This window comes from Coccinella septempunctata, chromosome 5 (genome assembly GCF_907165205.1).
Source record: "Coccinella septempunctata chromosome 5, icCocSept1.1, whole genome shotgun sequence".
In the NCBI taxonomy this organism is placed as follows: domain Eukaryota; kingdom Metazoa; phylum Arthropoda; class Insecta; order Coleoptera; family Coccinellidae; genus Coccinella; species Coccinella septempunctata.
In genome coordinates, this window is record NC_058193.1 from 13,204,612 (window position 1) to 13,219,673 (window position 15,062).

Consider the following 15,062-nt stretch of genomic DNA (forward strand, 5'->3'; position numbering starts at 1 on the left):
GGCTACAAAAATACACAAAAATATAATAATAAGTGAAATCTCATCAGAGGAACAGAACAAACGACAAAACAGGTTCAGTAAATCATCAGCATATAAAGTTTTTTGTTGATTGTTGATTGATTACATGTTGGTTTCACTCGACATTGTGTCATTGTTTACAAATGTTCCCAAACAGTTAGTTCAGGATATAATTAAAAAGAACTGGTCTGTTATTTCAGCATACACTGAGATAACCTTCAGGCTGTTTAATAACATTATTGTCCACATTTTTGAGACTAGTTACTTCACCTTCGATGGCATAATATATAAACAACTTGATGGGACAGCCATGGGTCCGATTTTGGCTAATGTGGTTGTGAATGAGGTGATTTTTGTTGTGCTGAGTACTTTGAGTTTTAAGGTGGAATTTTTGAAGCTATATGTCGACGATACTATTGCGGCTATTCCAAAAAACGCAACGAGCGAGCTATTGGATAAATTCAATGGTTTTCACCATAAGTTGAAATTCACCATGGAATTGGAAGTGGATCAAAAGATCAATTTTTTGGACTTGACAGTGATGAGAAATTCTAATGGTTCGATTTGCACCAACTGGTATACAAAACCAACTGCTTACGGTAGCATATTGAATTATTTTTCGGAACATTCTACAGTGCAGAAGGTGGGCATTATCAAAAAACTTTATGTTTCGGGCTTACACTCTTTCTGATGTTGACTTTCATAGAATAAACGAGGTGGTGATCAAAAAATTGTTGAGGGACAACAACTATCCAATTAATTGGGTCAATAGGATAATGAATAACTATCGACATAGGTTGAATAATAGAATTCCAACAATATCAAGAGGAGAACAAACGGCGAAATCTAGTCATATTGCACTTCCTTACGTTAGAGGTTTGTCTGAGAATATTTGTAGGATTCTTCGAGATAAGATCCCGGAGGTCTCGTGTGCTTTCTATCCTGTCAGGAAGGTGGGTGAGATCTTTTCGAAAATTAAAGATTCGACTCCCAACATGTATAGATCCAACGTAGTATACAGGATTGAATGTGGCGGATGTGACAAGTGACAATACTTAAAAAACCGTTTATACCAACATGAATATGACTGTAGATTGAGCAACAAGTATAAGAATGACAAAACAGCGTTGGCGGAACACCATTTTCAAACGGGGCATTTATTTGGATTCGAGGACGTGAAAATTGTAGACTTTGAGAGAAATTATTTCAAGCGATGTGTCTCTGAGATGATAAACATATTCATGAACAACACCGTAAATTTGAGAACAGATATTCAAAACCTGAGTGCAATATATGCTAACGTGTTGGAAAATTATGGCTGAGTATGGTTGTCATGGGTATGCGGAAATTATGTTCGGAAACTCTGTCAATGAGGGGAAAATTGTTGAGTGCACTCTATCCACCTAATCAGTTGGTATTTCGTGTTGCCTAGTTCCAGGTGGACGAGTTATTTTGGACTATTCTGCATATGTGATCTTTCACTTCTTCATTTCGTTTTTGCCTGTATTGGAGTCTACGTTGTTCAAGGAACGCATTTACCTGAAAACTTCATTTCAATTCTTATCAATCCAAAAACTATTCGACATAGCAGTTTTGTCACAAGAGTGAACTGGCGAGTGAGAGTTTTCTTTCTGGCTTATGCAATGCTCAGGAGGTGCCTTTGAATGCCTGCATGGACCTAATCCAGATCAGGGTGGGTCTAGCATGAAATTTAATGAGGAAATTTATAAAACCCAATAAATAGGTGAGTCTCATACTTATCTGTTAAATCTAAGATCAAAGACTATTTTTAATTAATGTTAAATATACGTGTAGTCTTTTATTGTTTCGACTTCTTGGGCGACTATCATCTGGCTTAGTGAGGTTTTTATTCCTTATATAGTTATATTGTGTTTTTATTTTTTACCAAAAACTTTATATGCTGACGATTTACTGAACCTGTTTTGTCGTTTGTTCTGTTCCTCTAATGAGGTATCACTTATTATTATATTTTTGTGTATTTTTGTAGCCCTGATGAAGAATCGATAAAGATTCGAAACGTTGGCAATTTTAACAAGGGTTTTTTGTTTCCCGTTGATGTTTCACCAGTCCTCAAGCTGAGATTACCCATTATTGACCAATTATAAGGACGAGATTTGATAACCAATAATAATCATCTTTATTTCAAATTTTATGCTTCATCAATAAAATTGCAAACATTCAGAAATGAAATCGTGTCAAGCCCGAAGAAAAATTCAACCTGGAGGTCTACTTCCAAAAAACTCCTTCACATCGTAGGGTTCCATGTTCAGCAGCATCCTGTATATCTTCTTTTTGTATACTTTGATATCCTTCTCAGTCTGAATTTCCACTGGGCAGTGGTTGAAATATTTTATGGATTGGTATTGTGGTCCTTTTTCAGTCATCGTAAGTCTGTGTTTTGGATATAAAAGATGGGATGTCCTAGTACTGTAATGCTGGGAATTGTTTTCTTTATAGTAGTGTCTGTTCTTGAAGACAAAAAGCAAGTTTTCTTGTATATGAATAGCTGTTGTTGTCTAAATTTGCCCCTGCATGAATCCCTAGAATTCATGCCTAGAATTACCCTTAGCGCCCTTTTTTGTATTTTAAAGATGTTCTTAACATTTGAGCTGGTTCCATAGAATAGAATACCATATCTTAGTTTCGATTCAAAAGTTGTCTGATAGATTATTTTTAGGGATTTAATGTCCATGTATTGCTTTATTACTCTTAGTACATGACAAGTTGTTGAAAGTTTATTAGCTAGTTCCTGAGTGTGTTCCATCCAGTTTAAATTTTCGTTGATATGTAGTCCTAGGAATTTAGTGGTTTTTATTGGTTTTATTTTTGTATCTGCCATTTCTAGGTATTCTGGGGTTTCGTAACTTGCATGAGTTGTTTTAAATATTATGATGCTTGTTTTGTCCACATTCATTATTAATTTATTTTTGGCAAACCAATTTTCTGTTTTCTCTATTGTTGTTTGTGCTAAGGTGTTCATTTCAGGAAAGTTTTTTGCTCTGAGTATGATATTTGTATCATCTGCATAGTTAAGGATTGTTGTATTTTATTTGTTGTCTATGCCTAAATGTAGGTCGTTTATACCACCTTCCAGGTGACAGTACTAGGTGGTAGCTGTAGTTCCTCCAAATTTGAGACGGTTTTCTTCAATATTAGACCATTGACACTTATTATTAAAGGCACTATATCCACTCTCCCCTACCTCCACATATCCCTGATCAGTCCCGACAGTGCCTCGTACTTGCTGATCTTCTCCGCATATGTCTTTTGCATGTTATAATCCTGTCGAACTGCGAAATCTATAATGGTGGCCGTGTTCTCTTTTTTGTTCCAAACCACCATATCGGGTCTGTTGTGTTCCACTGCTAAGTCGGTTGTTATAGAGAGATCCCAATAAACCTTCGTGTTCTCGTTTTCCAGGATGGGTCTTGATACATACAAATGGTGTGGGGTAAAGTGTTGAATCAGATCTTTATTGGGGCACAGTAGTTGATGTACCACCTTACCCATATTGTCATGTCGAGACAGATATTTGGTCCCTGCTATTGAAGAGCATCCCGCTGAGAGATGTTGTACATTCTCCTCTGCACCATTGCAATGCCGACACTTTGTGATTTCAACGTGTTTATAAGATAAAGATAATTGGCCCTAGTATACTACCTTGTGGTATTCCTAGTTTTATAGTGGTAGGTTCTGATAAACTTTCCGTAATACAATTATTTACATGTGTAATTTGTATTCTATCAGTTAGATAGGAGCGCATAAGTTTTAATGTCATGCCTCTTATTCCCATTTGCTCCATTTTTATCAAAACATAGTCATGATTTAGACTATCAAATGCTTTTGTTAGGTCCAAGAAAAGTCCCATAATCAATTCTGAGTCTTCCAAAGCTGATAGAACTTCTGTTGTGAATTCGTATATAGCTGTGTTCGTCGATCTGCCTTTGATGTATCCATGTTGATTTTCTGCATAAATTTGGCTTCTGTTTATGAAGGAACATAGTTGTTGACAAATAACCATTTCAAATACTTTGGAGAATGCCGGCAAGATACTGATTGGCCTGTAGTTTTTATATTTTTTTTGATCACCTTTTTTGTAGACAGGTTTAACTTTAGCTTCCTTCAGTTTTTTAGGATAGATCCCGTGTTTAAGACAGTTGTTAATTATATATGTTAGTGGATTTCTGGATTTATTGTACTTGTTATAGTGGATTTCACAATGGTTGTTCGAATTTCATCTATGCCACTACTGTGTTTGTTTTTTAAAGATGCAACTATTTTTTGGACTGATTCTTCTGTGACTGTGTTACATATTAAGCTTTCTTCATTTCTTTTTATTTCATGTGTAAATGGTTTTTCTTTTTTTTCTTCAATAAGTTTCGCAGCTGCTTCTGCAAAATAATTATTGAAGTCATTTGCAATGTCAGTGATGTTACCTCCAATTTGTATATATTTCTCATCGTCCTGTCCTTTTATGTCCTTAACCGCTTGTCATAAACTTTTTGTTTTATTATCGGAGTTCAGTATTTTCTGTTTGTATTGGTCGCTTTTTCCTTTGGTTAGTAGCATGTCATACTCTTTCTTCGTATGTTTGTATGCTTCAGTGTAGTCCTTATTCAATGTTTTGCAAGTAAGTAGGATATCTAGTCGGTTTTTACACTGTTTGATTTTTTCATTATGCTGATTTTGCTTACTTGTTTTCAGGATGGGCACTCTTCTTCTTGGACATGTCATATCGAATGCGGATGTGAAATACTGCATAAAAAGATCCCATTGCTCGTCAACCTGGGTTTCCTCCAAGTCATATATTGCTTTCCAATCAATCTCAGCTAACTTGCTGCATAATTCTTTGGTGGTATCCTCATTTATTATTCTTTTATATGTATGTGCTGAAATTTGGGAATTTTCTATTTGCAAATCAATTACTTGAGCTGTATTGTGATCTGAAACTGTTGTTTTTATTATATATGCATTGAATTCCTTGAAATTTGTGATGATATTATCAATACATGATTTGCTTGTTGCTGTAATTCTGGTATATTCATTTATTGTTGTTTTGAGATCATATGATAATAGTAATTCACAGAAATCTTGCTTGTTTGTGCAACCGTTATCGAGCAGATCTATGTTGAAGTCTCCACACAGCATCACTTCCTCTTTCTTGCTTTCTATATTCATTTGCTCTAAAATCTCTTCTAATTTTTGTAGAAACTGCTCACAACTGCCTGTATTTGGATATTATGGTAATCTTTCTTTTGTTGATATTGATTTCTACTGCTGCAATCTCTATGATGTTTGGAATTGGTTTTTTCACAAGGTCTTTCCTCTCCAAATATTTTATCCCTCTTCTTATGAACACTGCACTTCCTCCATGTTGATTACTCAATCTGCAGAAAGCACTGGCCAGGACAAAAAATTTTATTCTGTAGTGTCTAATTTCCTCTTTCGATTTCCAGTGCTCAGTAATACAAAGCACGTTAGTGTTTGGCGAATTATTTATCATTTCCTCGACTTGGTTGATTGAATTTATTTCCTATCGATTGCACGTTCTGATGCAATATTCGAAACTTGGAGTTGGTTCTTGCTACTGTTTTTTTGATTTTGGTAGATTCTTCGTACTTTGTTTTCGACCCTAGGTACTGAGGGTCGTTTTCTCTAAAAAATGCTTGCCCCTCATAAAGTTGAATCTTGAAAATAGGATTCCACTTGGGCCAAAATTCGCTGTTGTATATTTCTTCCTTCGTACTTGTCGGCACTCCAATCATGAAACTTTTGTATGGAGTGTTTTTGTTTTGAACTTCCAATTCATTAACCACTATCTCATCGGACCTGACGCCACTCTTGTCTGAAATGTATTCATTAATGTTCTCTGTTGTTACTGTATTTTTAACTGTCGATATAAATAACCAGAGTTTTTTGTCACTGCTTGGTTTTATTGATTGAAAATTATTTTCTCCCTCTGAGCTTCCTTTTCCTGGTTGGGTTTTTCTGAATTTGCGTTTCTTGTAGGTTACTTTCTGGTACTCTTTTTCTTCGGTTGGGTCATTGGTCAGATTAATTAATTGTGTCATTGTTTTAGCTTGAATTGACTTCAAGTTATTTTTTTTTCCAATTCTGGATTTTTATCAGATTTGTTTTTGTTTACCCTATCCAATGATGGTTGAACAGCTAGTGTCATTTGAGGTTGAAATTTGATGATGTCTGATCTACTTTCATTTTCCACCTGTAGCCTACCAGTAGTTGGGATGTCAGTAGTTCCATCACACTTTGTGTTTGATTGAAATACCGCTTGTTTCTTATCTCTATTTATGTTTGGTTAATCTCGTTTCGCATTGTATGGAATAGTTTTTATTGCAATTTTTTCTTCTAATAGAATAATGGTATTTTTTAGCAGGTTATTGTTTTCCTGAAGAATATTGTTTTTCTCTCTTACCTCCTTGAGAATAATTTTCAAATACTCAATTTCTGCATTTGCTTTTTCTTGGTTGAATATTAATTGTTTCATCTTGTACTTCTTGATTGTTTGGATTGCTGCTACAGCATATTACTTTGCAGCCACTTATTATTTTAACATTTGGGTGATTGCATTCCAAACACGAATAATGGAAAACACTACCGCAGTTCACACAAAATACGTTATTGGTTTGTTTTGTTTTACAACATTTGAAATTAAACTTTTTGGATGGGAGCTCTGAAGACGTGCCAACATCACCCGCCATCTTGAATGTAGATGATTGTACAAAGTAATGCTCATATATCTGGCTGATGTTTCAAATTTAGTTGTTCTATGTTTAGGTACAGAAAAAATTCTAGAATTTCTTGTACTATAATTATGATAGCTGGATAGTGTAGGTGTATGACCTTCATTTTTCTTAATGAACAATAGACATTTATACAGCTATATACAAGGAGCAGTTAGAATATTATTATGTTTTATAAAATATGGTCTGCAGGATGTTCGTGGACTCAGACCAAATATCATTCGAAGGATGCTTTTTTGAGCTATAAAAACTCTTATGAAATCAACAGAGCGGCCCCAGATCAAAATATTATATGCTAGGTGACTATACACCAAGCTATAATAAACATTCAATACAGAAGTGAGTGGAAGGCAATCCTTTAATCGACGAATGGCATAAAAGGAAGAACTGAGCTTCCTGCTGACATATGATACATGATCAGACCATCTCAAACACTCATCAATATAAATACCAAGAAACTTAGTAGACTCTTCGGAAATTAGGCTATAATGGCCAAATTTCAGGACTATAGAATCTCCTTTCTTCCATCCGAATTTGATGACTTGTGTTTTATCCAGATTCAGAACAAGTTCATTCATCCTACACATATCAGCAAAGGCTTTCAATAATGATTGGCATAACTTTATGAGTTCCTTCAGATTTTCAGCTGTTACAAGAAATGATGTATCGTCTACAAATATAATAAGTTTTATTCTTATATAGTATGGAAGATCATTTATGAAGAGTATAAAAAGAAGAGGTCCTAAGACTGACCCCTGTGGTACACCGAGATCAATCTCATATTCGTCAGAAAAAACATCCCTAATTCTCACATGCAATTTTCTGTATGATACATATCGTTTAATCCAATCTAGGAAAACACCTTGAAATCCAAGTTTGAACAGCTTCCCCATCAGGAACCCAGGTGAAACTGTATCAAAAGCACGGGAGAGATCAAAGAACATGCCCGCAACAACCAATCCCTTATCCAACGAAAATTGAATCGAATGAACAAAATCCAGAACAGCAGACTCAGTTGACCGTCCAGTTCTAAAACCGTGTTGGCTATCTGTGATTATGTTGAATTTGTCTCAGAAATTCACCATTCGATCCAAAACTATTCTCTCAAAGATCTTAGAGAATACACTCAACAACGAAATAGGCCGATAGTTGGAAATATCGAGTGGATCATTTTTCTTGTGGACAGGTAAAACAGTGGCATTTTTTAGTACGTTTGGAAAGGTACCAGAACAGACTGAATCATTTATAAAATGGGCAAAAGGATCCACTATATGTTCAGCAATTAATTTCAATATTCTGGCCGAGACAAAATCAACACCAGTACTTTTCTTGTTTTTCAGGGCATGAATTGCATTTTTAACCTCATAACCATCAACAGGGTGAAAATAAAATGTTTCATAACGCATAGGGGACGCCGTGTACCAACTAACTCTTGCACCTCCATATGCTTGGTCAAGAGTTCGCCTAGCCACAGTTGAAAAATACTGAGCAAATGCATTTGCCACTTCAGTTGAATCAGAACAATTGATCCCTTCTATGTTCAAAGCAATTTTTCTGTTTTTATTCGACATTCTACCAGTCTTCCGGTTTACAATTGTACAAACTGTTTTACATTTATTGTGAGAATTTTCTAGTAGGTTGTGATGATAAGCTTATTGTGAGGACTTAATTAGTGAATTGTAATTGGCTTTAAATCTTTTATAAATTTCTGATAATTCAACTGACTTCAAGTTGGACTGGAGCCAGAACAAGTTCTTCAATTCAACACCTGCACGTTTTATTTCGGTTGTTTTCCAACCCTTCGACTTGCCTGAAACAATATTACGACTTTCAACTGGACAATGTTCATCTATTAATTCTTTGATCATGTTAATAAAACATTCAAAAGTATTCTCTTCTATTGATAACTGATAGAGTTCATCAAATGAGATTCTTGAAATTGAATCAACAAGATGATTTAGGTTTACATCTGACATATTCCTAGATAAAATTTTTCTTGTACCTTCCTCGAGCACTGCACCAGAATGTTTAAAATAATAGTCCAATAAAATAGCCAAGTGATCCCCAAAATGGGGAAGAAAAACATTAGCTTTACAACTATTTAGTTCACAATTTGTTAACTATACGAGTGGGACAAGGAGAGGTTACTTTCAGATCAAAACAATTAAATAGATCGTCCAAAAGTTGCTTTTATCTAGAGCTATCAATCAAGTAGTCGATATTTAGGTCACCAAAAAGGAATAAAAGATCATTTTGCCTCTCACATCGATGTAAAATGTTGGATATCTTTTCTAAAAAGATCTCGACATTACCTGAAGGTGGTCTGTACACACTTAGTAAACTTAGTGTGACCGATATTAATCCTGACCGCACAGCACTCACATTCCATCTCCTCTGACATCTTGCAGACTTGCAGATCCCTCAGCTCCAATCCAACCCTAGTGAATATAGCGGAACCACCATGCTCATGAACGGATCGGCAGAAACTTGCTGCCCTAACGTACCCCGGTAGCTCCACCACACTCAAACTTTCTGCGCTACACCAATGTTCAACAACACTTATTACATCAGGATTTTTGTTTTCCAATAAAATTATTATGCGATCCATTTTGTTCATGATGGACTGAACATTTAATTGAAGAATCCTGAATCGAGTGAAATCTACATTTATGTTTAGGGATTTTTCACTCTGTTGTTGTAAAAATAATGGACACTGGCTCTGTTCGGCCAATTAGATTGAATCTTTACTTTGTCATATTCATCACTGGGTATCAAAAACTTGAAGGATGAGTAGCTGTAAGTAAGTAAGTAATACAAAGAACCGCGATTCCGGACTTGTCTCTTGTCATTTTGCTCAACTGCTGATCATCCAACTCGCTGCGCGCAGTTGGCGCACTAATAACCGTTTTATTTGGGAACAGCTCAGGGCCGAGAAGCCCGGAGCTGTACTGGTGCATGAAGCACCAAAAAAAAAGCGCCTAATATGTACAATCTGAACAAACATTCCGGATCTTGGAGACGCTCATCTTAGCAAAGCTCGTCAAAATGGCGTTTTACCTTCGTCTGACGACTTTTAGAAAATTAGGGGTGATGGACCATATGTTTCTGCTACACATTTGCTTCAATTTTTAAATTTTCAAATTCAGGTCGATACCTAGGCATTAGAAAGAACGGCGGCCTTAGACTGAAGTGCTTCAGAGGATGGATCGGTAGTTTGTAGAATTTTGCAATGGAAAACCAATAACATAATAAAATTGTAGTTTTCGATCTTCTTCTTGAGTGGAACAGCTTATTTTTTTTTCATCTAATTTGCAATTTAACAGAATTGTTTTCGTGAGCGCTTTCTGGACTTCAACAAACCAAACTTCAAAGCAAAAACAGCATTATAACTTAAGGTATAATTCTTTACTTTTGGAGCACTGTTTACTCGAGTTTCCATTATTAAAGTCATCATTCTTCAAGTACTGGCTAATTTAGGGTAGCTTTTTATTTTTTTCTACAGTCTCCCTCTTTCTCTTTCGTTTTTAACTGCCACTTAAATAATTTCGGGAACTAGACAAATACGAAAAATCAGAGATACAAATGACTAATTGTCGAAATAATCACACATTGAATATGCAATCAGTTGAGCCCTCAAGGCCCTCATAAAAAATACGGGATTCCCTTAACCCATAATAACCTAGTGTTACAAATATGTAACGCAAATTTCACTGGCAACTCTATTTTATTTCTACGGATTACGGAGTTTCTAGAACGAAACTGCCTGCTATAATCGCTGTATGCCCTGAAGCAGAAGAAAAAGAAGGAAGAAGAAATCTTTATGAAGCCAATAGCGTAAGTTTCACATCCTTCTTCCACAATCCAATCACTTTATAGTTTTATGCTCATTTTAATTTTTTTGTCTCATCATTTGCATACTTGATTTTTTCTCGTGATTCTATTGTGATATTATTCATATGAACAATATTAGGGATCGTAGTCCTTTAAGAAGAGAAAACAGAGAACAAATAATGGCAGTTCCTCAAATTCAAAAACATCACATTGATTGCATTCCAGAATATGACGGAAATCCAGCAACTTTGGCTATTTTTATTCAATCCAGCGAGTATTTGATTAATAATTTTTCCGATCAAAATAACATTGCAAACCCACATAATGAATTTCTGCTTCGAGCCATCATTGGCAAATTAACCGGAAGAGCACTTAATTTAGTAGGTAGTAGAGGAAATCTGAGAAACTGGTTATCAATTAAGAACTTACTGTTGCAATTTTCCCCAGATCAGCGAGATGAAAATTGTTTAGTTGGAGATTTGATGCATTCAAGACAGGGAAAATTCGAAAATCCGGTCAACTTTGGTCACAGATGTCAAGATCTTTCAAGTTTACTTCTCAACAAAATTCAACGGAAGTAGATCCGAATATAATCGAATTAAAGAAAACTTTGTTTGAAAATAAGGCACTTAATGCTTTTCTTAGGGGTCTTCATTCTAATGTGCCTATAAGATTGAGAAATCCACAAACCTTAGAACAGACTATTTCATTTACAATTGAAGAACAGAATTTTGCGTATGCTAGGCGGAATTTAACAAACACTTACTCTCAAAGTCCTCAATTAAAACCTTCTTTTCCGATTAAACAAAATATTGCACGCCCCCTTTATCAGAATTCAAGTACTATTCATCAAACATCATTACCACAAGTTCGCCAAAATTTAATGAATTCAAGTCAAAATAATCCAAGGAGCATTCAGTTTAGGAATGTGACACCAAACCGTTCACAACCGGTCCCTATGGACACATCGTCAGCAAATACAAGACGCACGGAAAGACCGCAAAGTCGAATTCAACCCAATCGGATAAATCAAAGAAATTTCATTTCTGAAGAACTCTTTTAGCATGATATCGATGAAAGTATTAATCAGTACGATGCAAACGATTCATACTACGATGATTATTCTAATATGTCCAATTACGGTTCAAGCGATCAGTATGAAGTTACGCCGCAGTTCTGTAACGATAATCAATACTCTGATTTACCTGATGAAAATTTTCAGTCTCTATCAACCCACCAGGATCAAACCTAATCAACATTACAAATATTAATAATTCTGCTCTACCCTTCATAAAAATCCCAAAAGTCGGCTTGAAATTTATGATTGATACTGGAAGCTCAAAAACCCTAATCAGCCCCCGAACCGTTGAAAAATTCATCAGATATTCTCCCTTCAAAATAAAAACAGCTCACAAAATTACATATCATGAATACATTGCTCATATACCACTCCCAAAAATTTTCAAAACTGAAGAATACTTCGATTTCCACATTTTTTAGTTTAATGAAGAGTATGACGGATTAATTGGAATGGATTTACTGACCCATTTAGGTGCTAATATCGATCTTAAAAAAATGTGCTTCACACAAAAAATGGACCTATTCCTTCATATTTCAAAAATAACTCTTACTCATACGCCCTACCACCTAGATCTCAAAAAGTTATAAAAGTACCCATAAATTCAATCGAAGTCAATCAAGGTATTGTAGAGTATGTGAAATTGAAGGAAGGTATCGAAATTCCACAATGTTTAATTAAAATAGGAAATAACGAAGCTTACCTGACAATAACGAATAGTAATGAGACGGAAGAACAAATTACGATAAATCCACTCGAAATCATCGAAATTAATGAATCCGATATTACACCGATCACAACAGCCCAAAATGACGCAAAAACTGATAATCTCTTGAAAGAAAACATGAAAAATCTTCGCTTAGAACACCTGAATAAAGAAGAAAAAGAAGCCATTCGAAAATTATGTTTTGAATACAGGGACGTTTTTCATTGCAAAAAGTTACCCTTGAGTTTCACGAATATAGTCAAACATGAAATAAGAACTTCGGACGAAACACCAATTTTCCAAAAAGCATATAGAATGCCAGAAACACAAAAGAGAGAAGTTGAAAGACAAGTTGAAGAACTTTTGAAAAACGACATTATTCAACCGTCCAGTAGTCCATGGAGCAGCCCAGTCATCGTAGTTCCATAAAAAATTGACGCATCTGGAGAACAGAAATATCGGTTATGTGTAGACTATAGATTACTTAATAAAAAGAGCATTGACGATCAATATCCACTCCCAAATATCACGGAAGTATTGGACAAGCTAGGAAATTGCAAATATTTTTCCACACTCGACCTAGCATCAGGTTACCATCAAATCGAAATGCATCCTAGAGATATACCTAAGACAGCATTTTCCACAGAAAGAGGACATTATGAATATAAAAGACTGCCTTTTGGACTGAAAAACGCACCAAGAACATTTGAAAGAATAATGGACAACATTTTACGAGGCATTATGAATTAAGCGTGTGTAGTTTATTTGGATGATATAGTTATATTTTCAACATCACTTCAAGAACATCTAGAAAAACTGCGTAAGGTTTTCGATCGCCTTAGAGCAGCAAACTTAAAAATCCAAATGGACAAATCCGAGATTTAAAAAAAAGAGGTTCAATTCTTGGGACACATTATAACATCCGAAGGTCTTAAACCAAACCCACTAAAAATTGATTCAATCTTACCATACCCAATTCCCAAAACCGACAGAACCAATAGAACTAAAAGGATTTCTCGGACTCACGGGATATTACCGTAAGTTCATAAAAGACTACGCCAAGATAACAAAACCGATGACTGTTTGTCTAAAAAAGGGAAAAAAAATTACTCACTCGGAAGATTTCATACAATCATTCAACAAATGTAAAGAAATATTAACTAACCCCCCAGTTTTGCAAAATCCTGATTTCAGTAAAAATTTCATAGTCACTACAGATGCATCAAACGTCGCCATTGGAGCTATTTTATCGCAAGGACCCATTGGTTCTGATAGACCAATATGCTACGCATCAAGAACCCTTAATCAATCGAAAAAGAACTTTTAGCAGTAGTTTGGGCAGTGAAGTACTTTAGGCCATACCTATATGGAAGGAAATTTACAATTTGTACTGATCATCGACCTCTAATTTGGTTAAACAAACTCAAGGAACCAAACTCAAAATTACAAAGATGGAAAATTCGACTAGAAGAGTATGACTACCAACTTGCATACAAAAAAGGATCTATAAACAAGAATGCTGACGCATTATCAAGATTACAATTGAATACTACAGACACTGAATCTCTAATAAATAACGTAGACGAAGACGAAATCGAAAGGCTATTGGAAGACGCTTCATCAGTCGAGATGTCAGAATCAGAATTGGATGAAATCCTGAAAAACCTAGATACGGTGGAAGAGGGACATGAAGAAAATTCAGAAAGTAATGAAGACACAATGCACTCTACAAATACGGACACGGAAAACTCATCACCGATAAAAATATCAAACGACATCATTGACTCGATACCAAATCAATATTTTATTCAGGAAGTGTATAATAACCCGAAAGCCGTGAGAAAAGAATCAATGGGAAACATAAAAAAATTTTACGTGCAAATCAGCACTTCGAACAACGAAGACATCAATAAATTCTTAAAAGAATACACTGCATATAAGAAGAGATATTATTTCCACTTCGAATCCGAGAACATGTTTAAAACATTCAGCAACGTTGTAAACAAGCTATTCAATAGAAACGGACCAGAGATAATATACTACACTGAAAGGAGAGAAGTAATCCAAGATGATGAACTTATCAACCAAGCGATTAAATTCCAACACGATGGAAAAAAAAATCATAGAGGTGTAAACGAGACCCTGAGACAACTTCAGCAAAAATATAATTTTCCATCCATGAAAGAATACGTTTCGAACTATATAGCGAACTGCGAAATTTGCAAAAAAAAATAAATACGAGAGAAACCCTCCAAAAATCGATATGATGTTAACAGATACCCCATTCAGGCCTTTTGAAAAAATACATCTAGATATTTATACCTTGGAAGGTACGAAATTTCTAACTTTTGTTGACGCATTCACGAAATTAGGCCAAGCTATAGAACTGAAATCCAAAAATGCTGTAGATATATTTGATGTCCTATTAAATTACTTTTCTTTTAACGGAACACCGCAACTTATAAGCTCAGATCAAGGAATGGAATTTTTCGGACATATTATAAAAGAACTTCTAGAAACACATAAAATAAACACTCATTTCACAACAGCACATCATCCTGATTCTGACGGAATAATAGAGAGATTCCACTCAACAATAGCAGAACACTGCAGAATTCTAAGGTCACAATCCAAAGACGCCCTAGGA

At 35.2% G+C, this 15,062-nt stretch overlaps 1 protein-coding gene across 1 annotated transcript; it reads left to right on the top strand.

The window, feature by feature from the left end:
* The first annotated feature begins 328 nt into the window (after positions 1-328).
* Positions 329-709, top strand: LOC123314019. The gene has a single exon (XM_044899131.1). It carries the CDS (start codon positions 329-331, stop codon positions 707-709), a length of 381 nt encoding a protein of 126 aa, XP_044755066.1.
* The last annotated feature ends 14,353 nt before the right edge of the window (positions 710-15,062 follow it).

Bases quoted from the DNA above. Each gene is read 5' to 3' on its own strand.
- LOC123314019 (XM_044899131.1), top strand. From the start codon at position 329: ATGGGTCCGATTTTGGCTAATGTGGTTGTGAATGAGGTGATTTTTGTT.